Here is a 25,471-nt window from a genome sequence, read left to right on the forward strand (position 1 = left end):
AAAAAAAAAACAAACAAAAAAAAAAAAAAAAAAAAAAAAAAAAAAAACTAGAAGCAGCAGTGGTAAGAGAGCCCTGTAGGCACTCCCAGTCCCCAGGGAAGCCATTTTTTTTTTCTTACTTTTATCTCACAGGGGTCTTCGGGGAGGGCAGTCAGTGAAACTGGGGAAGTACCACAGTGAGAAAGACTTCTAGCTGAATGCTGTAATAATTTTGACCGAATGCAAATTTTCTTGGGCAGAATCTGGGCAGGGTTGGGGGGAATAAGGTGCCAATGGAAAGTATAGATATGAGAACAGAAGCCATGGCAGGCAGGGAGGGGCAAGGCCTGAAAGCCCTGCTTGCTTTCTCAGTAGGAAGGCTTGTAGCCTAGGGCAAATGCTTTTTCTGCAGACACTACCCAATACCAGCCTGGAGTCCAATAGCTCCACTGGGTACCTAGACCCAGAAGAAAAATAACCATCACTGCAGTCCAGCTCTCAGGAAGCCCCATTCATAGGGGAAGGGGGACAGAACCACATCAAGGGATCACCCCATGAGATAAAAGAATCTGAATAGCGGACATTGAGTCCAAGATCTTGCCTCTAACACAGTATATCCAAATGAGAAGGAACCAGAAAACAATTCTGGTAATATGACAAAACAAGGTTCTGTGACACCCTCAAAAGATCATACTAGTTAACCAGTGATGGATCCAAACCAAGAATAAATATCTGAATTACCAGAAAAAGAATTCAGTAGGTCGATTATTAAGTAGCTCAAGGAGGTACTAGAGAAAGGTGAAACGTAACTTAAAGAATTTTTTAAAATAATACATGACATGGATGAAAAAAATTTCCAGAGAAATAGAACCATAAATAAAAAACAGTCACAACTTCTGAAAATGAAAGACATACTTAGAGACATGCAAAATATACTGCAAAGTTTCACCAATAGAATCAAACAAGCAGAAGAAAGAACTTCAGAGCTCAAAGACAAGGCCCAATCAAATTAACCCAATCTGACACAGACAAAGGAAAAATAATTTTTAAAAAAATGAACAAAGACTCCAAGAAGTTTAGGATTATGTTAAACGACCAAACCTAAGAATAACTGGTGTTCCTGAAGAAGAAAAATCTAAAACTTTGGAAAACTTATTTGAGGGAATAATCGAGGAAAACTTGCCTGGCCTTGCTAGAGATCTAGACATCCAAATACAAGAAGGTCAAGGAACACCCGGGGAATTCATCGCAAAAAGATCACCACCTAGGCACACAGTCAATCAGGTTATCTAAACTCAAGTCAAAGGAAATAATCTTAAGAGCTGTGAGGCAAAAGCACCAGCTAACCTATAAAGAAAAACCTATCCGATAAATAGCAGCTTTCTCAGCATAAAATCTACAAGTCAGAAGGGACTGAGGTCCTATCTTTAGCCTCCTTAAATAAAATAATTATCAGTCAAGAATTTTACATCCAGTGAAACTAAGCTTCATTAATGAAGGAAAGATAAAGTCTTTTTCAGGCAAACAAACGCTGAGAGAATTTGCCACTACCAAGCCAGCACTACAAGAACTGTTAAAGGAGTTATTAAATCTTGAAACAAAGCCTCAGAATATACCAAAATGGAACTTCCTTAAAGCACAAATCTCACAGGGTCTATAAAGCAATAACACAATGAGAAAAAACAAACAAACAAACAAAAGGTATTCAGGCAACAACTAGCACAATGAATAAACAGTACCTCACATCTCAATACTAACATTGAATGTAAATGGCCTAAATGCTCCACTTAAAAGATACAGAATGGCAGAAGGGATAAGAATTCACCAACCAAGTATCTGCTTTTTTCAAGGCACTCACCTAACACATAAGGACTCACAAAAACTGAAGGTAAAGGGGTAGAAAGAGATATTTCACGGAAACAGACACTAAAAGCCAGCAGGAGTAGCTATTCTTACTTCAGATAAAACAGACTTTAAAGCAACAACAGTTAAAAGAGACAAAGAGGGACATAACATAATGATAAAAGGACTAGTCCAACAGGAAAATATCACAATCCTAAATATAAATGCATCTAGCACTGGAGCTCCCAATTTACAAAACAATTACCACTAGACCTTAATAAACAAGACAGAGGGCAACATAATAACAGTGAGGGACTTCAATACTCCACTGACAGCACCGGACAGGTCATCAAGACAGAAAGTCAACAAAGAAACAATGGACTTAAACTATATCCTACAACAAATGGATTTAACAGATATATACAGAACATTCTACCCAACAACTGCAGAATGCACAATCTAGTCATCAGCACATGGAACATATTCCAAGACAGACCACATGATAAGCCACAAAACAAGTCACAGTATATTTAAGAAAATCAAAATTATATCAAGTACTCTCTCAGACTACAGTGGCATTGGACATCAACTGCAAAAGGAACACTCAAAAGCATGCAAATACATGGAAATTAAATAACCTGTTTCTGAATGATTGTTGGGTCAACAATGAAATCAAAATGGAAATTTAAAAATTTGAACTGAACAGTAATAGTGACACAGCTTATCAAAACCTCTGGGACACAGAAAAAGCAGTGCTAAGAGCAAAGTTTACAGCACTGAACGCCTACATGAAAAAGTCTGAAAGAGCACAAATAAGACAATCTAAGGTCACACCTCAAGAACTAGAGAAACAATAAACCAAACCCAGCAGAAGAAAAGAAATAACAAAGATGAGAGCAGAACTAAATGAAATTGAAACAAAGAAATACAAAAGACAAATAAAACAAAAAGCTGGTTCTTTGAAAAGATAAACAAAATTGATAGAACATTAGCAAGATTAACCAAAAAAAGAAGACAGAAGATCCAAATAAACTCAATTAGAAACAAACAGGAGATACAACAACTGATACCACAGAAATACAAAATATCATTCAAGGCTACTATGAACACCTTTACACACACAAACTAGAAAACCTAGAGGAGCTGGATAAACTCCTGGAAATATACAACCCTTCTAGATTAACCAGGAAGAAACAGAAACTCTGAACTGACCACAGCAAGACTGAAATGGTAATTTTAAAACTGCCAACAACAATAAAAAAAAAGCCTAGGACCAGACGGATTCACAACTGAATTCTAACAGACTTTCAAAAAAGAAATGGTATTAATTTTATTGGCACTATTCCAAAAGACAGAGAAAGAAGGAATCCTCCCTAAATCATTCAATGAAGCCATTATCACCCTAATACCAAAAACAGGAAAGGACATAACAAAAAAAGAAAGCCACAGACCAATAGCCCTGATGAACATAGATGCAAAAATCCTCAACAAAATATAAGCTAACTGAATCCAACAGCATATAAAAAAGGTAATTCACCATGAACAAGTGGGTTTCATACCAGGGATGCAGGGATAGTTTAATGTCCACAAGTTATGATACACCACATAAACAGAATTAAAAACAAAAACCACATGATCATCTCAACAAAGAAAAAACATTTGACAAAATCCAGCATCCCTATATGATTAAAATCCTCAGCAGAATCGGCATAGAAGAGACATACCTTAAGGTGATAAAAGCATCTATAACAAATCCACAGCCAACATTATACTGAACAGGGGACAAGTTGAAAGCATTCCCCCTGAGAACTGGAACAAGACAAGGATGCCCAATTTTACCACTTCTATTCAACACAGTACTGGAAGTCCTAGCTGGAACAATCGACAAGAGAAAGAAATAAAGGGCACCCAAATCGATAAAGAAGAAGTCAAACTGTTGCTGCTCACTGATGATATGATCGTATACCTAGGAACAGTAAAGACTCATCCAAAAAGCTCCTAGATCTGATAAATGAATTCAGTAAAGTTTCAAGATACAAAATAAATGTACACAAATCAGTAGCTCTGCTATATGCCAACTGCAACCAAGCTGAGAATCAAATCAAGAACTCAATCCCTTTCACAATAGCTGCAAAAAAATAAAATACTTAGGAATATACCTAACAAAGAAAGTGGAAAGAACTCTACAACAAAAACTACAAAATACTGCTGAAAGAAATCACAGAGGATACAAACAAATGGAAACACATCCCAGACTCTTGGATGGGTAGAATCAATATTGTGGAAATACCATACTGCCAAAAGCAATCTACAAATTCTATTCAATTCCCATCGAAATACCATCATCATTTTTCACAGAACTAGAAAAAACAATCCTAAAATTCATATGGAACCAAAAAAGAGCCCACATAACCAAAGCAAGACTAAGCATAATGAGCAAATCTGGAAGCATCACATTACCTGACTTAATACTATATTATAAGGCTATAGTCTCCAAAACAGCCCTATACTGCTATAAAAATAGGCATATAGACCAATGGCACAGAATAGAGAACTCAGAAATAAAGCCCAATACTTAGAGCCAACTGATTTTCATCACAGGAAACAAAAAATATAAAGTGGGGAAAGGACACTTTCCCCACTTTATATTTTCAACAAACGGTGCTGGGATAATTGGCAAGTCACATGGAGAAGAATGAAACTGGATCCTCATCTCTCACCTTATACAAAAATCAACTCAAGATGGATCAAAGACTTAAATCGAAGACCTGAAACCATAAAAATTCTAGAAGACAACATTGGAAAAACTCTTCTAGACATTGGCTTAGGCAAAGCTTTCATGACCAAGAACCCAAAAGCAAATGCAACAAAAACAAAGATAAACAGATGGGGCTTAATTAAACTAAAAAGTTTCTGCACAGTAAAATAAATCATCAGCAGAGTAAGCACACAACTCATAGAGTGGGAGAAAATCTTCACAAACTATGTATCTGACAAAGGACTAATACCCAGAATCTACAAGGAACTCAAATCAGCAAGAAAAAAATAATGCCATCAAAAAGTGAGCTAAGGATACGAATAGGCAGTTCTCAAAAGAAAATACACAAACGGCCAACAAACATACGAAAAAGTGTTCAACATCACAAATTATCAGGGAAATGCAAATCAAAACCACAATGCAAAACCACCTGATATGGTTTGGCTGTGTCCCCACCCAAACCTCATCTTGAATTGCAATCCCCATAATCCCCATGTGTCAACAGAGAGACAAGGTGGAGGGAATTTGAATCATGGGGGCAGTTTCCCCCTTGCTGTTCTCATGGTAGTGACTGAGTTCTCATGAGATCTGATTTTTTGCACATGTTTGGCAAGTTCCTCCTTCAGTCATTTTCTCTCTTGCCACCTTATGAAGAAGGTGCCTGCCTCCCCTTCACCTTTTACCATGACCGTAAGTTTCCTGAGGCCTCCCCAGCCATATAGAACTGTGAGTCAATTAAACTTCCTTTCCTTTATAAATTACCCAGTCTCAGGAAGTTCTTTATAGCAGTGTGAGAACAGACTAATACACCACCTTACTCCTACAAGAATGGCCATAATTTAAAAATAAAAAAATAATGGATGCTGGTGTGGATGTGGTGAAAAGCAACACTTTTTTTTTTTTTTTTTTTTTTGAGAGGGAGTCTCGCTCTGTTGCTGGCTGGAGTGCAGTGGCGCAATCTCAGCTCACTGCAAGCTCCGCCTCCCGGGTTCACACCATTCTCCTGCCTCAGCCTCCCAAGTAGCTGGGACTACAGGCGCCCACCACCATGCCCGGCTAATTATTTTTGTATTTTTAGTAGAGACGGGGTTTCACCATGTTAGGCAGGATGGTCTCAATCTCCTGACCTCGTGATCCACCCACCTCGGCCTCCCAAAGTGCTGGGATTACAGGCGTGAGCCACCATGCCCGGCCGAAAAGAAACACTTTTATACTGCTGGTGGGAATGTCAACTAGTACAACCACTATGGAAAACAGTATGGAGATTATCTTTAAAGAACTAAAAGTAGAACTACCATTTGATCCAGCAATCCCACTACTGGGCATCCACCCAAGGAAAAGAAGTCATTATATGAAAAAGACACTTGTATATACATGTTTATAGCAGCACAATTCACAATTGCAAAAACATAAAACCAGCCCAAATGCCCATCAATCAATGAACGGATAAAGAAAATGTGGTGTACATATACACCACAGAATACGACTCAGCCATAAAAAGGAATGAAATAATGGCATTTGCAGCCACCTGGATGGAGTTGGAGACCATTATTCTAAGTAAAGTAACTCAGGAATGGAAAACCAAATGTAGTATGTTCTCACTTATAAATGGAAGGTAAGTTATAAGGACACAAAGGCACTGAGAATGATACAATGGGTCAGGCATGGTGGCTCACACCTGTAATCCCAACATTTTGGGAGGCCGAAGTGGGTGGATTACAAGGTCAGAAGATCGAGACCATCCTGGCTAACACGGTGAAACTCCGTCTCTACTAAAAATATGAAAAAAATTACGCCGGGCGTAGTGGCTCACGCCTGTAATCCCAGCACTTTGGGAGGCCGGGGTGGGTGGATCATGAGGTCAGGAGATCAAGACCATCCTGGCTAACACAGTGAAACTCCGTCTCTACTAAAAATACAAAAAATTAGCCAGGCATGGTAGCACATGCCTTTAGTCCCAGCTACTTGGGAGGCTGAAGCAGAAGAATTGCTTGAATCCAGGAGGCAGAGGCTGCAGTGAGCCGAGATCTCACCACTACGCTCCAGCCTGGTGACAGAGCGAGACTCCATCTCAAAAAAAAAAAAAGATACAATGGACTTTGGGGACTCTGGGGGAAGGTTGGGAGAGGGATGAGGAGTAAAAGACTATGCATTGGGTACAGCATACACTGCATGGGTGATGGGTGCAACAAAATCTCTGAAATCATCACTGAAGAATTTATCAATGTAACCAAACACCACCTGTTCCTCAAAAACTATTGAAATAATTTTAAAAAAAAATAACGATATATAATGTTGTTGGTATTGTATACAATGAGAACAACTCTTGAAAATTATTCTTAGGAGCTTAAAATGAGAACAGTCATTTACTTAGCAGTATTTTACATGCAGGTGGCTTGGGGAATTTGTGGTGGGGTTTCTCTTTTTTTGAGACAGAGTCGTGCTCTGTCACCCAGGGTGGAGTCTAGTGGCGCGATCTCGGCTCACTCCAACCCCTGCCTGCCAGGTTCAAGCAATTCTCCTGCCTCAGCCTCCTGAGTAACAGGGACTACAGGTGCACGCCACCATGCCTGGCTAATTTTTGTATTTTTAGTAGAGACGGGGTTTCACCATGCTAGCCAGGCTGGTCTCGGAATCCTCACCTTGTGATCCGCCCACCTCGGCCTCCCAAAGTGCTAGGATTACAGGCGTGAGCCACTGCTCCCAGCCAAATTTGTGGGTTTCTTAATAAATGTCATATAAATGTTCTAAACTGAATATCAAGAGCCAAGCTCGGTGATTCACACCTGTAATCCCAGCACATTGGGAGGCCAAGGTGGGCAGACCACCTGAGATTTTTAGTAGAGACAGGGTTTCACCATGTTGGCCAGGCTGGTCTCAAACTCGTGACCTCACGTGATCCACCCACTTCAGCCTCCCAAAGTGCTGGGATTACAGGCATAAGCCAACACACCAAGCCTCCTTCAGTTATTTTTATGCTACCGCCTCTGTGTGTGTATAGGCATGGGCATATGTGTACTATTAATACTTGCTCACTCTGTTACTGGCCTGCTATAAATGAAACATACAACGAGCAGAACACATAGCACACAACATAACAGAAGGAGTCACTGCCATACCTGGGTTATTGTTAACATTACTTTTGGGTGGCTTCTGAACCGGTTTGGGAAGCGTAGATTCAGTCAAAGCTTTATTGGCAACAGCCTGTTGAGCCTTCTTTATACTGCTGCCTTCGGATTCCCATGTCTGCTCACCAAGACTCAGCTGCACTGAGAACATCTTAGAAAAACATAAATGGACAAAGAAAACATTAAGAATTTTCCAAGAAATAAAATGGGCTGTCTGAGAGAAAAATAAACATCATAGAATCAGAATTTTAGAGCTAGAGGTGACCTTACATACAGATCATATGCAACAAAATCTTACTCTATCTAGCGAAGAAATTTTAAGAGAGTACTAAATTCTGTTCTATCCTATCCAAAAGCTTAGTAGCAGACCTAGGTGTACATTTTGGGTAGAATAAATTGAGAAGCAATCTTTCCTCTAAATGGAATCACAATGTTAATGTCCTTCAAATGGTCCTCAAAAAAGTAGAATAAGTACAAAGAATAAGAGAAAACTATAAGAGAAGCCAAAAGACCATGTGTCTATAATTTATAAAATCTAATTCCTTGAATGTTACATTTAGCACAATCTAGGCAATGAGTCAGGCAATTCTATTAAATATTATACTACAAAAAAACTCTGAATCTCCACAACAAACATTGAGCCAATCACTAAATTCTGTCCATTTTAACATCATAAATATTTCTCAAATCTTCCTCTCTCTGCCAACTGGATCCAGCCTTTCATCATCTTTAGGCTGGACATAATATCCTTCCTGCTGCTAAAACTATCTTTCTAAAACACAAATCCAATTTCATCACCCCAATCAACAGCAGGTTAAAACCCTTCAACTGTTCCTGTTTTAGCATGGCACAAAGGCTCTACCTGTGCATCCTCATCTCACACACATCCTTCCTCTCACATGTCCTACATTCCATTCTCACTCTATTTCCATATGAGCCCCCAAACCTATTCTTCACCTTTAAAATTTAGAATCAAGTTACATGATATGCACATAATTGGTTTCACTCCAGACTGCTTATGACTTTCTAGGAATACTAGGGATTAACTTAAAATTACTTATTAATTACAAAAAATATGTATTATTGCAGAAAGGAGATCAGATACCTTCACTAAGTCAGCATCACCAATAATCATGCAAATTGACATCATGTACCCCCTGATACGATCCAATGAGAAGTACACATCAACAACCATGTAGTAATCTTGGCCAAAAATGTTTAATCTGAATCTAATCATAGGGAAACAATCAGAGAGATCTAGATTACAGGATATTCTATAAAACAAATGGCCTAGGCTCCAAAAATGTCAATGTCATAAAAGGTTTAAAAAAAAAAAAAAAGGCAGGGAGGACATTAAAGAGACATGAAAAGACATGATAAATACAACTCATGATCCTTGATTATATCTGAAATGGGAAGGGGAAAAAAAGCTATAAAGGACATTTACAGGACAACTGGGGAAATGTGACTATGAACTATATATTAAGTAATAGGTTTAGCCAGGATTAAATTTCTTGTGTGATTAACAGTATTGTGGTTATGAAGAAGAACGCCTTTAGTCTTACAAGATAGACATGTAAGTATTTAAAAGTGAAGTGTCATGGTAGCTGAAATTTACTTTCAAATTGTTCAAGGAAAAAGTGTATGTCAATATAGAGGGAGCCAGAAATAAAGTAATGTAGCAAATGTGGCAAATAAATTAACAATCAGTGAATCTAAAACATACATGAGTGTCTATTACACCCCCTTTCCATTTTTTCTGTAGATTTTTAATTATTCAAAATAGAGAATTGGGATTTGTCATTTGAAATTCACAACATAAACATACCTGTTTAAAGTGATTAATTTTTCTTTTATTATAATTCAGTTTAAAATATATACCTAAAATGTATCTTTAATATCTGTCTGGTTTCGCAATGATTTTTCAATGACTAGCTCTTTGTTTTCCTTCAAATTTCGGTATTTAACAAAGAACTTTGCCAAAAATAAGAAAGTTTGAAGGTTTCACATGATATATATAATATATATAATCTTACATATAGCTCATATGCTTGAAAACAGAAATACCCAAATAAATGACCTTGAGATTCCTGATTGCATCAGGAAAGCATATTAAATTTACTCTGCATGTCTCCAGATCTGACCTCTCCCAAACAACAATCACATAAATCTAATTGTCTACTTGGTATTTCCACAAACTCAAGAGGTAAAGGTCAAACAAAACATTGCCTCCTCCACTCTACCCGGTCCAAATCAGTTCATACCCCAAAATGTTGCATTCATTATCTCCCAACAGTTCAGGTTCAAACCTCATTAGTTTCCTTTATCCTTGCCTTCCTAAGGCTTATTTAACATCTCATAACTCTTCCTTGTAATTTCTATTGTCACCTCCTTAGTCTAAGGCTCCTATATACTCAGACTCAATATACTTCATTTAGCTCCTATCTCTAATCTTTCCTGCCTCCTAATCATCCAGATGTCACCATTTTCCCAATCTCATGAGCCAGACACCTTTGAGAGGTCTTCCCTTCTCTCCTGCTTCCAATTAACAACTATTGATTCAACTAAATGTTTTTCAGACCTGGCCTCCTTTCTTTATACTAAGATATATACATGCACCAATGTCTTAGTGGAGAATATCAGTACCTCTCCCCTAAACTATCACAATACCAGCTGTGGCATATAAGAAATAGGTATTTGGTCTGTGGCCCTGGTTCCTAACACAGAGCTCCCAAAACCTTGTAATTTCTCGAGGGACAGGAGAGCTAGGAGCATTTTTGTTCTAATATTTGGTCTTTGATCCCAATTTCTAAAACAGAGCTCTTAAATTCCTTGGAATTTCCCGGGTGACAGGAAATTTGTATTCTAATGAGCCAACTCTTGGCAGGCCCCTGGATAGACAGCTAGTCTGAGGGCTAGTCACCAGAAAAACTAAGCCACGGTTAGAAACTTCATTTTTAGCCCCACCCCATTCCTATCCGCCATGGAGGAAAGAGGGGCTGGAAACTGAGTTAATAATCAATCATGACTATGTGATGGAGCCTCCGTAAATATCCCTAAAAGATAGGGTTCAAAAAGCTTGCAGGCTGAACACACTGAGGTGCTGCAGGGTGGCACACCCAGACAGGGCTTGGAAGCTCCATTTCCCTTCTCACACACTTCATCCTATGTACTTTTTCTTTTTTTTTTCCCCAGAGATAGAGTCTTGCTCTGTTGCCCAGGCTAGAGTGCAATGGCACAATCTCGGCTCGCTGCAACCTCCACCACCCAAGTTCAAGCAATTCTCCTGCCTCAGCCCCCCAAGTAGCTGGGATCACAGGCACACGCCACCACGCCCGGCTAATTTTTGTATTTTTAGTACAGATGGGGTTTCACCATGTTGGCCAGACTGGTCTCGAACTCTTGACCTTGTGATCCACCTGCCTCAGCCTCCCAAAGTGCTGTGATTACAGGCGTGAGCCACCGCGCGCCCGGCCCTCCTATGTACTCTCTATCTGGCTGTTCACCCATATACTTTAGAATATCTTTTATAACAAAACTAGTAAATATAAGTATGCATTCCCCTGAGTCTTGCGAGCTGTTATAACAAATTATGGAACCTGAGAAGAGGGTGCTGGGAACCCCCAGTTTACAGCCAGTTGGTCACAAGTTTAGAAGACCCAGATTTGTGACTGTCATGTGAAGTGAGAGCAGTGTTGTGGGACTGAGCCCTTAACCTGCAGGGTCTACACTAACCATGGACAGTTAGTGTCAGAATTTAGTTAAACAGTAGGACCATCCAGTCAGTGTATGGGGACAATTCAAGAATTTGCTGGCGTGGGAAAAAACCCCACATATTTAGTGTCAGAAATGAAGTGTTACAGCCAGGTGTGGTGGCTTATGCCTGGAATCCTAGCACTTTGGGAGGCCAAGGTGGGAGGGTCACTTGAGCTTAGAAGTTCGAGACCAGCCTGGGTAACACAGAGAGAGCTCGGCCCTAATAAAAATGTAAAATATTCTCCAGGCATGGTGGTGTGCACCTGTAGTATCAGCTACTGAGGAGGCTGAAGCAGGGAGATTCCTTGTGCCCAGGAGATCAACGCTGCAGTGAGCTATAACTGCACAACTGTACTCTAGCCTGGGCAACAGAGCAAGACCTTATCTCGAAAACAAATTTTTTAATTAAAAAAAAAAAATTTAAGTGCAGTGTTGAAAGTATAGAAAAAAAATTCTTTCTACTATCTTAAAGCAGTTCCCTTAATATCAGTCTTTCCCATTGAAACTACCATTCTCACCACCATCAACATGAACTTTCTGTAAAATGTAAGTATTTCCATGACAATCTTAAGCTTTTCTAAAATCTCTCTTAAGATTCCTACTACAGTAAAAGTTTAGTAGTTTTAAGACGGAATGCTGGAGACACACTGTTTATGAATTTAAGCCACAGCTTGACCATTTACTATGTACAACACTGGGCAGTCAATTATTCTTTCTAACTTTCAGTTTCTTACCTCTTTAATGAAATGGGGCCAATAAGAACACATGGTTAGTTGTGAAAATTAGGACAAAACGGTGTAAATGCCGCCATTTGAAAGTCAGAGACTGTCAAACTAGATAAAATGCAAAATCAAACTACATGCTACCTAAAAAAAACTGTACTTCCAATATAAAAGCACATACAGTTTTAAAGTAATAGGACAAAAAACATATACTCACATAAATCAAGGAGAAATTAGAATGGCTATATATATCAGACTAAGTGGATTCCAGAGTAAAGACTGTTACCAGTGGTAACAAAGGTCATTTCATATGAATAAAGAAAGCAATTAAGAAGACACTGTTATCCTAAACATTTAGGCACCTACTAACACAGCTTAAATAAATGAAGCAAAAACTGACAAAACTTAAACTAGAAAATTGACAATTAAAGTCAGATTTAATACTCCTTATCAAAAACTGATACAAGCAAAAAAAAAAAAAATCACCAAGAATATAGTACAGTTGAACAACACCATCAGCCAACACAATCTGATCAACACTGTTAGAATACTCCAACCAAGAAAAGTAGAATATACACTTGTTCTCTATTGTTCACAGAGCGTTTACCAAGACAGACCATTTTCTGGGCCATAAAATAAGTCTCAATAAATACAAAGAATTCAGACCACACACAAAGTATGTTCACTGGGTAAAATTACAGAGCAGGGTAGAGTAAAATTACAGAGGAGGGTAGAGTAAAATTACAGAGGAGGGTGGAGCAAGATGGTGGAATAGAAGCCTATACCAATCATCACTCCCACTGGAACACCAAATTTTAACAACTGTGGACACAGAAAAGCACCATTACAAGAAACAAAAATCAGGTGGACAATAACAGTACCTGGCTTTAACTTCATATTGCCAAAAGAGGCATTGAGGAGGGTAGGAGAGTCCTGAATTGCCAACACCAACCCTTTGCCACACTCCCAGCAGCAGCCATGTGGTGTGGAGAGAAAATCTGTACACTCTGAGAAAGGAGAGCACAGTATTGGAAAACAGTACATTAAACTCAGTGCTGCCCTGGCACAGCAGACAATGAAGACGTGCTGGGCTCAGCCAGCACCTGCATAGGGAGGGAGGATCTGGACCAGCACGAACTGGAGGGGAATTGCCCATCATAGCAGTTGGAACTTGAATTTCTTGGCAAGACTTGCCACCACAGGCTGAAGTGCTCCAGGGTCCTAGATAAATTTGAAAGGCAGTCTAGGACTATACTTCTAGGCAACTCCTAGTGTGAGGCTGGGCTTACAGTGAACTAGGACGGCACACAACCTAGGCAGACACCAGCTGGAATGGCTAAGGGAGTGCTTATGCCATCCCTCCCCTAACCCCAGGCAGTGCAACTTGTAGCAACGAAAGTGTCTACTTCCTTCTGCTTAAGGAGAGGAAAGTGAAGAAAAAAGAGAACTTTGTCTTATATTTTGGATATCAGCTAAGCCACCATAGGATAAGGCACCAGGCAGAGCCGTGAGGCCCCCATTCCAGGCCCTAGCTCCAAGACAACATCTGTAGACACACCATGGGCCAGAAAGGAACCCACTGCCTTGAAGGTAAGAACTCAATCCTGGCAGGATTCATTACCTGCTGACCAAAGAACCAATGGGTCCTGAATAATCACCACTGATACCCAGGGAGTATGCAGTGGGCCCTGGGCTCTGACATGTGCTGGTTTCAGGGGTGACCCAGCACATTCCCAGCTATGGTGGCTATGGTGAAAGACTCCTGTTTAAGAAAAGCAGAGGAAAAAGTAAAGGGAATATTGTCTTGTGCCCTAGGTACCAGCTCAGTCACAGTGGGAAAGAGCAAAAAGCAGGCTCTTGGGGTCCCCGAGTCCACACCTACGCTGGACAGCATTTCCGGATCTACTTCAGGGAGCCCACTGCCCTGAAGGGTGAGCCCGTGGACCAGTGGTGGTGTTGGTAGCCACAAGGAGAGGTTCCTGTGCCTGTGGAAAGGGGAGGGAAGAGTGGGAGAACCTTTGTATTATGGATTGAGTGCCAGCTTAGCCACAATAGAAGAAAACATCAGGTAAATTGCTAAGGTTTTTGATTCCAATCCCTGGCTCTCAGACAGCATCTCTGGACACACCTGGAGCCTGGGGGAAAACCCGCCACCCTGAAGGGAAGGGCCTTGGGCAAGGCCAGTGCTGTGCTGGCTTCAGGTCTGACCCACAGCAATCCCAGGGATGATGACCAAAGAGGTGCCTGCATCACCACACCCCCAATTCCAAGTGACTTAGCACTCCAATTTGTTTGGGAGAAAGTAAGGAAAAAGAACAACAATCTCTGCCTGGTAATCCTGAGAATTCTTCCAGATCTTATCCAAGGCTGCCAAGGCTATAACTCTAACAAGTCTCCAAAAGCCACAGCATTGTTGGGATTGGGGCCCACGACCGTTCAAATTCCTGAAAAGCCTTCCCAAGGACAGGCATAAACAAGCTCAGACTCTGAAGACTACAGTAAATACCCACCTGTTTAAAGCCCAGACACCAACCAATATCTACAACCATCAACACCATTCAGGAAAATATGACCTAACCAAATGAACTAATATAAAGCACAAGGGATCAAACTTGGAAAAAGAGAGATATATGACGTTTCAGGCAGATAATTCAAAATAGCTGTTTTGAGGAAACTCAAAGAAATTCAAGACAACACAGAAAGGGAATTCGGAATTCTTATCAGATAAATTTGAGAAAGAGATCAAAATTAAAAAGAATCAAGCTTATATTCCAGAGTTAAAAATGCAACTGACATGATGTGGACTACATCAAAGTCTCTTAACAACAGAACTGATTAAGAGGAAAGAATTAGTGAGCTTGAAGACAGGCTATTTGAAATTACACAGTTAGAAAAGACAAAAGAAAACAAAATAAAAAGCAATGAAGCACACCAAAAACATCTAGAAAATAGCCTTAAATGGGCAAATCTAAGATTTACTGGCCTTAAAGAAAAGGTAGAAAAAGAAGTAACAGTAGAAACTTTATTCAAAGGGATAATAACAGACAATTTCCCAAACCAGAATGATAACAACATTCAAATACAAGGTTATAGAACACCAAGCAGATTTAACCCAATGAAGACTACCTCAAAGCATTTAAGAATCAAATTCCCAAAGGTCAAAGATAAAGAAAGGATCCTAAAAACAGCCAGAAAAAAGAAAAAAATAACATACAATGGAGCTCCAATACAATTGGCAGCAGACTTTTGTTTTTTTGTTTGTTTTGTTTTGTTTTGAAACAGAGTCTCGCTCTGTCACCCAGGCTGGAGTGCAGTGACACGATCTTGGGATCTTGGCTCGCTACAATCTCCACCTCCCGGGTTCAGGCAATTATCCTGCCTCAGCCTCCCGAGTAGCTGGAATTACAGGTGTGCACCACCATACCCAGCTAATTGGCAGCAGACTTTTCAGTGGAAACCTTAAAGGTTAGGAGAGTGTGACAAGACATATGTTAAGTGCTGAAGGAAAAAAACTTTCACCTAGAATAGTATATCTGGTGAAAATATCCTTTAAGTACAAAGGCGAGATAAAGACTTTCCCAGACAAACAAAATCTGAGGGATTTCATCAACACCAGACTTGTTCTACAAGAAATGCTAAAGGGAGTTCTTCAATCTGAAAGAAAAGGGTATTAATGGAAGAAGAAATCATCTGAAGGTACAAAACTCACTGGTAATGGTAAGCATACAGAAAAATACAGAAGAGTATAACACTGTATCTGTGGTGTATAAAGTACTCTTAACTGAAGTAGAAAGATGAAATAATGAATCAATCAAAAATAACAGCTACAACAACTTTTCAAGAAATAGTGAAATAAGACATAAACAGAAACAACAAAAAGTTAAAAAGCAGGCAGCAGGGACAAAGTTAAAGTGTAGAGTTTTTATTAACTTTCTTTTTGCAAGTTTGTTTATGCAATTGTGTTAAGCTGTCATCAGTTTAAAATAATGGGTTATAAGATAGTATTTGCACCGGCGCAGTGGCTCACACCTGTAATCCCAGTACTTTGGGAGGCCGAGGCAGGTGGATTGCTTGAGGCCAGGAGTTTGAGACCAGACTTGCCATCACAGCGAAACCCCATCTCTACTAAAAATAGAAAAATTAGCCAGGTGTGGTGGAGCACACATGTAACCCCAGTTACTCGGGAGGCTGAGGCATGAGAATCACTTGAACCTGGGAGGCAGAGACTGCAGTGAGCCAAGATCACGCCACTGCACTCCAGCCTGGGAGACAGAGCAATACTCTGTCTCAAAAAAAATAATAATAAAATTTTTAAAAAATAAAAAAATTTAATTTTAAAAAGATAGCATCTGTAAGCCTCATGGTAACCTTGAATCAAAAAACATACAACAGATACACATCCAAAAAAAAAGCAATAAATTAAAGCATACCACCACAGAAAATCCTTTCACTAAAAGGAACACAGGAAGAAAGGAAAGAAGGAAGAAAAGACCAAAAACCACCGGAAAACAAGTAACAAAATGGCAGGAGAAAGTTCCTACTTAGCAATAATAACACTGAATGTAAATGAACTAAACTCATTAGTCAAAAGACACAGAGTAGCTGAATGGAGGCACAAACAAGATCCAATGACCTGTTGCCTACAAGAAACACACCCCACCTATGAAGACACACACAGATGGAAAAGAGAGGGATGGAAAAACATATTCCATGGCAATGGAAACAAAAAAGAGCAGACACAGTTATACTCGTATCAGAAAAAGGAGTACAGATTTCAAGACAAAAACTCTAAGGAGAGACAAAAAAAGGTCATTATATAATGATAAAGGTGTCAATTCAGCAAGAGGATATAACAATTGTAAATATATACACAACCAACATTGGAGCACTCAGATACATAAAGCAAATATTATTACAGCAAAAGAGAAAGATAGACCCCAATACAACAGCTGGAGACTTCAACACCCCACTTTCAGCACTGCACAGATCTCCCAGAAAGAAAATCAACGAAGAAACATCAGAGTTACTCTGCACTATAGACAAAATGGATCTAATAGATATTTACACATTTCATCCAAAGGCTGCAGAATACACATTTTTCTCCTCAACACATGGATCATTCTCAAGGATAAACCATGTTAGGTCACAAAACATGTCTTAAAACACAGAAAAGAAAGAAAGGAAAGAAAGAAAGGAAGGAAAGAAAAGAAGAAAGGAAAACGAAAGGAAAGAGAAAGAAAGAAAGAAAGAGAGAGAGAGAGAAGGAAAGAAAGAAAGGAAGGAAGGAAGGAAGGAAGGGAGGGAAAAGAAAGAAAGAAAGAAAGAAAGAAAGAAAGAAAGAAAGAGAGAGAGAGACAGAAAGAAAGAAAGAAAGAAAGAAAGAAAGAAAGAAAGAAAGAGAAAGAAAGAGAGAGAGAGAGAAAGAGAGAGAGAAAGAAAGAAAACCTGAATTAATATCAAGCATCTTCACTGACCACAATGGAATAAAACTACAAATCAGTAACAAGAGGAATTTTGGAAACTACACAAACACATAAGAATTAAACAATATGCTCCTGAATGACCACTTCAGTGAAGAAATTAAGAAGGGAATTGAAAAATTTCTTGAAACAAATGATAAACCAAAGCCTACAGGATACAGCAAAGGCAGTATTCAGAGGGAAGCTTATAGCTATATGCACCTACATCAAAAAACTGGAAAAATTTCAAACAAACAATCTAACAATGCACCTTAAAGTTAAAACTAGAAAAATAACAGCAAACTAAGCTCAAAATTAGTAGAAGAAAAGAAATAATAAAGATCAGAGCAGAAATAAATGAATTTGAAATGAAAAAGTTATACAAGATCAATAAAAAAAGTTGGTGTTTTAGAAGATAAACATAATTGACAAAGCTTTAGCCAGACTAAAAAAAAAAAGAAAGGCCCAAGTAAATAAAACCGTAGATGAAAAAGGAGACATTACAACTGATACAATAGAAATTCAAAGGATCATTAGCAACTATATGCCAAAAAATTGAAAAATCTTGAAGAAACAGACAAATTCCTAGACATATACACCCTACAAAGATTGAACTAGGAAGAAATCCAAAACCTGAGCAGACCAGTAACAAGTGAGGAGATCAAAGCAGTAATGAAAACTTTCCCAGTAAAGAAAGGGCCGGGACCCAATAGCTTCACTGCTGAATTCTACCAAATATTTAAAGTGGAACTAATACCAATCCTACTCAAACTATTCTGAAAAACAGAGGAGGAGAGAATGCTTCCAAACTCATTCTATGAGGCCAGTATTACCCTGATACCAAAAACCAAACACACATCAAAAAAAAAGAAAAAAAAAAACCTACAGACCAGTATCTCTGATGAATATTGATGCCAAAACTCTCAACAAAATACTAGCAAACCTAATCCAACAATACATTTAAAAGATCATTCATCACTACCAAGTGGGATTTATCACAGGGATGCAAGGATGGTTCAACACACACAAACCAATCAATGTGACAAATTGTATCAACAAAATGAAGGACAAAAACCATACATTTCAATTGATGCCAAAAAAGCATCTGATAAAAGTTCAACATCACTTCGTGATGAAAACTCTCAAATAACTGGGTATAAAAGGAACATGCCTGAACATAATAAAAGCCATATATGACAGATCCATGACTAGTATCATAATGAGCCTTTCCTCTTAGGTCTGTAACACAACAAAGATGCCCACTTTCACCACTGTTATTCAAAATAATACTGAAAGTACTAGCTAGAGCAATCAGACAAGAGAAAGAAAGAAAGGGCATCCAAATTGGAAAAGAAGAAGTCAAATTATCATTGTTTGCAGATGATATGATCTTATATTTTAAAAAAACCTAAAGACTCCAACAAAAAACTGAAGGGGTGGCCTGCCCCTCCACACCTGTGGGTGTTTCTCATTAGGTGGAACGAGAGACTTGAGAAAAGAAATGAGACACAGAGACAAAGTATAGAGAAAGAAAAGCGGGGGCCTAGGGGACCGGCGCTCAGCTTACAGAGGACCCACGCCGACACCGGTCTCTGAGTTCCCTTAGTATTTATTGATAATTATCTTTACCATCTTAAAGATAAGGGAGTGGCAGGACAATAGGATCATTGTAGGGAGGAAATCGGCAGTAAGACATATGAACAAAAACCTCTGTGACATGAATAAGTTTAAAGGAAAATGCTGTGCCTTGAGATGCATATGCAAACATCTCCATAAACCTTTTAGCATTACTTCAGCCTATCACATGGGGAGAAACCTTGGACAATACCTAGCTTTCCTAGGCAGAGGTCCCTGTGACCTTTGGCCATATACGTGTCCCTGGGTAGTTGAAATTAAGAGAATGGTGATGCCTTTTAACCAGCAAGCTGCCTTCAGGCACTTGTTTAACAAAGACACATCCTGCACAGCCCAAAATCCATTAAACCTTGAGTCACTGCAGCACATGTCTCTTGCAAGGACAAGGTTGGGGGTAGGGTCACAGATTAACAGCATCTCAAATACAGAACAAAATGGAGTCTCTTATGTCTACTTCTTTCTATAAAGACACAGTAACAGGCTGATCTCTCTTTCTTTTCCCCACAAAAACTATTAGAAAGATAAACAAATTTAGTAAAGTTGCAAGATACAAAATAAACATACTAAATCAGTAGCATTTCTATATGCCAACAGTAAACAATCTGAAAAAGAAATCAAAAAAGTAATCCCATTTATAATAGCCTTAAATAAAATTTAATACCTAGGAATTAACTCAATCAAGGAAGTGCACAATCTCTACAATAAAAATTATAAAACACTGATGAAAGAAACTGAAGAGGACACAAAAAAATAGATTGGAAGAATCAAAGCAACCTACAGACTCAACGCAATCTCTATCAAAATATCAATGACACTCTTCAGAAAAATAGAAAACACAATCCTAAAATTTATATAGAATCACAAAAGACCCAGAATAGCCAAGCTATCCTGCGCAAAAAGAACATAACTGGAGGGACCACATTACCTGACTTCAAATTACACTACAGAGCTATAGAAACCAAAACAAAATGGTACTGGCATAAAAACAAACACACAGACCAGTGAAACAGAATAGAGAATCCAGAAACAAATCCACACACCTACAATGGACTCATTTTCGACAATGGTGTCAAAAACATACACTGAGGAAAAAACAGTCTCTTCAATAAATAGTACTGGGAAAACTGGATATCCATATGCAGAAAAATGAAATTAGACCCCTATCTATTGCCATATACAAAAAAATCAAATCAAAATGGATTAAAGACTTCAATCTAAGACCGCAAACTATGAAACTATTACAAGAAAACATTGGGGAAAATCTTCAGGACACTGGAGTGAGCAAACATTTCCTGAGTAATACCCCACAATCACAGGCAAAAATGGACAAATGGGATTACATCAAGTTAAAAGCCTTCTGCACAGCAAAGGAAACAGTCAACAAAGTGAAGAAACAACCCACAGAATGGGAGAGAAATATGTGCAAACTATCCATCTGACAAGGTATTAATAATCAGAATATATAAGAAGCTTAAATAACTCTACAGGAAAAAAAAATCTAATAATCCAATTTAAACAGCAAACAGGTATACGAAAAAGTGCTCAACATCACTGATCATCAGAGAACTACAAAACAAAACTACACTGAGATACCATCTTGCTCAAGTTAAAATGGCTTTTATCCAAAAGTCAGGCAATAATAAATGCTGGCAAGGATGTGGAGAAAAGGGCACCCTCATACGTTGTTAGTAGGAATGTAAATTAGTACAACCACTATAGAGAACAGTTTGGAGGTTCCTCAAAAAACTGAAAATAGAACTACCATACAATCCAGCAATCCCACTGCTGGGTATATTCCCAAAAGAAAAGGAATCATATATTGAAGAGATATCTGCACTCCCATGTTTGTTAGGAGTGCTTACAATAGCTAAGATTTGGAATCAACCTAAATGTCCATCAACAGATGAATGGATAAAGAGTGGTATTTATACACAATGGAGTACTATTCAGCCATAAAAAAGAATGAGATCCTGTCATTTGCAGTAACATGAATAGAACTGGAGGTCACTATGTTAAGTGAAATAAGCCAGGCACAGAAAGACAAACATTGCATGTTCTTATTTGTGAGCTCTAAAAATCAAAACAATTGAATTCACAGAGAGAGAGAATAGAAGGATGGTTACTAGAGACTGGGAAAAGTAGCAGGGAGGATGAAGGGATGGGATGACGGTTAATGGGGACCAAAAAAAAATAGAAAGAATGGATAAGACCTAGTATTTGACAGCAGCACACAGGGGGACTATAGTCAATAATAATTTAATTTTACACTTTAAAATAACTAAAAGAGTATAATTAGATTGTTTGTAACACAAAGGATAAATGCTTGAGGCTTTGGATACTCAATTTCCATTATGTGATTGTTATGCACTGCATGTCTAATCTATCTGAAATATGTATGTGAAAAAAAGATTAGTAGCTGCCTGGGGTCTCAGGTACAAAGAGAGATGATTACAACAAAGAATGAGAAAATTTTGTGAGATAATGGAAATGTTCTTTTTTTTCACATAGAAATTTTGGTACATGCAACGTACCAAATACATTGTATGCACTGTATACATGAGATACCAAAATATCTCATGTACCACATAAATATAGACACCTCATAAATATATATACCTACTATGTACCCACAAAAATTAAAAATAATTTTTTAATTTAAAAAGAGACAAAGAACATTATTATTGATAAAAGGGTCAATTCATCAAGAAGATAAAACAACTATAAACATATGCACCAAACAGAATAAAGAACTCCCAAAACTGAACAATAAAACAAACAACCCAATAAAAAATAATGGGCAAAGATCTGCACAGACACTTCACTAAAGGTATACACTGATGACAAACACACAAAAAGATGGCCAACATTATCAGTCACTACGGAAGTGCAAACTGAAACCACAATGAGATACCACCACATACCTATTAGAATGGCTAAAATTAGAAAGGCTGACTATATAACCTGTAGGCAAGGGGGCAGAAAAACTAGAACGCTCATACACCGCTGAGGAGAATGTAAAATGGTAAAACTACTTTTGCAAAAAAAAATCTGGCAATGTCTTAAAAAGTTAAACATGCATCTGCAACATGTTCCTGGCACTCTTATTACCAAAGAAACAGAGAAAATAAAATAGAGAAAGAGAAAAGGTAATATATGTCTGATATGGTTTGGGTCTGTGTCCCCACCAAATTTCATGTTGGATTGTAATCCCCAATGTTGGAGGTGGGGTCTGGGGACTGGATCATGGGGGTGGATTTCTCATGAATGGTTTAGCGCCATCCCTTGCTACTGTCCTCACAATAGTGAGTTCTCATGAGATCTGGTCATATAAAAGTGTGTGGGGCCCCCGCCCCACCCAATCCCCACATTGCTCCTGCTTTTACCATATGACATGCCTTTTATTTCCACCATGATTGGAAGTATCCTGAGGCCCCCCCCACAAAAGCAGATGCTGCTATGCTTCCTGTAGAGCCTGCAGAACCATGAGCTAACTAAACCTCTTTTCCTATAAATTAGCCAGTCTCAGGTATTTATAGCAACACAAGAATGGACTAACACAATGTCTACGTGAAGACTTCTATACAGATGTTCAAATTAGCTTTATTATAATAGCAAAAAGCTAAAAACAATCAAAATATGCATCAACAGATGAATATCCAAAAAACGAAGTATGCTATATCCACATAATGGACTACTACTCAATAATAAAAAGGAAGAAATACTGACACACAAAAAGCATGAGCAAACTCGAAATAACTATGCTAAGTGAAAACAGTCTGGTAGGAGTACATACCACTATATGATTACATTTATATAGTTTTAGAAACTGCAAACTAATCTACAGTCACAGAAAGCAGATTAGTAGCTGTGTGGGGTCCCAGGTACAGAGAGAGATGATTACAACAAGGAACGAAAAAATTCTGTGGGACACTGGAAATGTTTGTTCTTTTTTTTCCACATAGATATAAAGCAGAAACAATACTTTTGGCATGGGTTAAATTATGAAAGAAATCAGTTTGCATTGCTTCAAAAAATGTTCTCCCATCTTTTTAGTATATTCTCTCTCATGACTCTTTACTACATTTCCCTTCCACTATCCTTACTCTCTATACGCCCATTGCAAATGTACATAGAAAGAAAATGATGATTTCATCGTGTCTGAAAATTATGTATTCAAGAGGCATATCCTACAGCTCAGAATCTCTGTTCTAGCTCGATACTCATCCAATTGATGAAATCTCCTCATATAACAATCCCTACATACAATCAGCCAAATTCAAGATGTAGAACATTTTATAGGACAAATTACTCTATTTCGGCAACAAATCAATGTCATAGGAAAAGAAGGGATGGGGATAAAGGGAGTGTTAGTATTAATAAATAAAAGAGACCAAAGAGATATAGCTACCAAATGTAATACACAATCCTTGTTTGGACCCTATTTGAATAAAGCAAATGTAAAAAGACATTTTTAAGTTTAATAAAGATGGATACAGACCATGTATTACATAATATTTGGGCTTATTAATCTACTCATAATGACGGTGCAGTGGGCAATTGTTTTAAAGGTCCTTATCAGTTACAGATGCATACCAAAGCACTTATGAGTGAACAGACATAATTCTTTTAAGAACTTCAGTTGAAAAAAGTGGGTAGGGGGTGGTAAATAAATTTATCTTGGCAAAATATTGATAATGTTGAAGTTTAACATTGGCGTCTATTTCAAATTTTTCATAATAAACTAAAATTAAGTGTTTTTGTTTTTGTTTTTGTTTTTGTTTTGTTTTTGTTTTGTTTTTTTTGAAACAGAGTATCCCTCTGTCTCCAGGCTGGAGTGCAGTGGTGCGATCTCGGCTCACGGCAACCTCCGCCTCCCACATTCAAGCAATTCTCCTGCCTCGGTCTCCCGAGTAGCTGGGACTAAAGGTGCACGCCACCATGGCCAGCTAATTTTTACAGTTTTAGTAGAGACAGGGCTTCACCATTTTGACCAGGATCATCTTGATCTCCTGACCTCATAATCTGCCCACCTTGGCCTCCCAAAGAGCTGGGATTACAGGCAAAAGTAAGATCTTAAGATGTTGGTGGGTGTCATAATGAATGTTATGAGACAAAGCTCCTAACAGCATGATATGCACCTTATTTATTTTCAGTGCAGGAACAGAGCCTGTCACATAGTAAATACTCAACAGACCTTTTACTAAGTGGTTGTTTTAGTCCTATATATGACTAATAAGCAATAATATAATTATTTGAGTACCTCCATCGTCAACACAATGCTGAAGAACTTACAAATCGTCACTCCATTATACCACTTTATGAGGTATATTATATTACTCCATTTATAGATAAGAAAACTGAGACTTTAGTTGTTCAAGGTCACACAAGCTGGGCAATGAAGGGCAAAGATCAAGCTGGGCAACTCTAACAAAGATTTTCTTTTTTTAAGACTATTTGGTTTAAGGGCCAGTGAACGACACTGCCTCCCTCAGTGATACCCTTTCCAAAGTAAACCATCTCAAAGTATCAGCACTAGTGCAATTTACTTGAAACTTAGCCATGCCTACCAACAAATTATCAGAATAGGAAAATAATGGAAAAGAAGAAAATACCATTTTATGTTATTCATGGCTCTCTTCCTCATATTCTAATTAAAACAGCCTTCTTTCGAGATTTGAGCAAACCAAAACAATAATCTGTAGAAAAAATAACTGTATACAGGTACCTAGGAAACAAAGCAATATTACAATAACTCCCATTATTATAAGGTATACTAACTTGTTTCAGAGTTCAATTAAAAACTGAGCAGAAAAATAAAAGAAGGCAAGGCAAAGATCAAAATTATTTTTTTAATAGTCACATATTAAAAGTTGTTCAGAATCTGTGATACTCAATGGGGGAAAGAGGAAAGCATATAAACGTAAGATAGGTCACTACCTGTCAGCATGATATATGAGAAGATAATTCCATACCACACTGAAGACATTAACCTCTGTCCTGCGTTTCCCAACTCTGGCTGTACTTTTGAGTCACTTCAGAGCTTTAAAAAATTACTGATGTGTGGGCTTCACCCAAGACTGATTAAATTAAGGGGATGAGACTCAGGCATAAGTATTTTTTAAAGCTCCCAAAATGATTCCAATTAACAGCCAAAGATGAGAACCACTTATCTATATGTCAGCATATGTGTAG

At 38.3% G+C, this 25,471-nt stretch overlaps 1 protein-coding gene across 5 annotated transcripts in view; it reads right to left on the minus strand.

The window, feature by feature from the left end:
- Positions 1 to 25,471, minus strand: part of STAU2 (staufen double-stranded RNA binding protein 2) — a 334,517-nt gene that overhangs the window by 266,733 nt on the left and 42,313 nt on the right. For 3 of the 5 annotated variants that reach the window (XM_025393312.1, XM_025393314.1, XM_025393313.1), the window contains one exon: positions 7,699 to 7,858. The exons of the other annotated variants lie outside the window; for them this stretch is intronic. In XM_025393312.1, coding sequence (XP_025249097.1) covers positions 7,699 to 7,858 — 160 coding nt within the window. The remainder of the gene's footprint in view (positions 1 to 7,698; positions 7,859 to 25,471) is intronic. 5 annotated transcript variants of the gene reach the window in all.

Source organism: Theropithecus gelada, chromosome 8 (assembly GCF_003255815.1).
Source record: "Theropithecus gelada isolate Dixy chromosome 8, Tgel_1.0, whole genome shotgun sequence".
Classification (NCBI taxonomy): domain Eukaryota; kingdom Metazoa; phylum Chordata; class Mammalia; order Primates; family Cercopithecidae; genus Theropithecus; species Theropithecus gelada.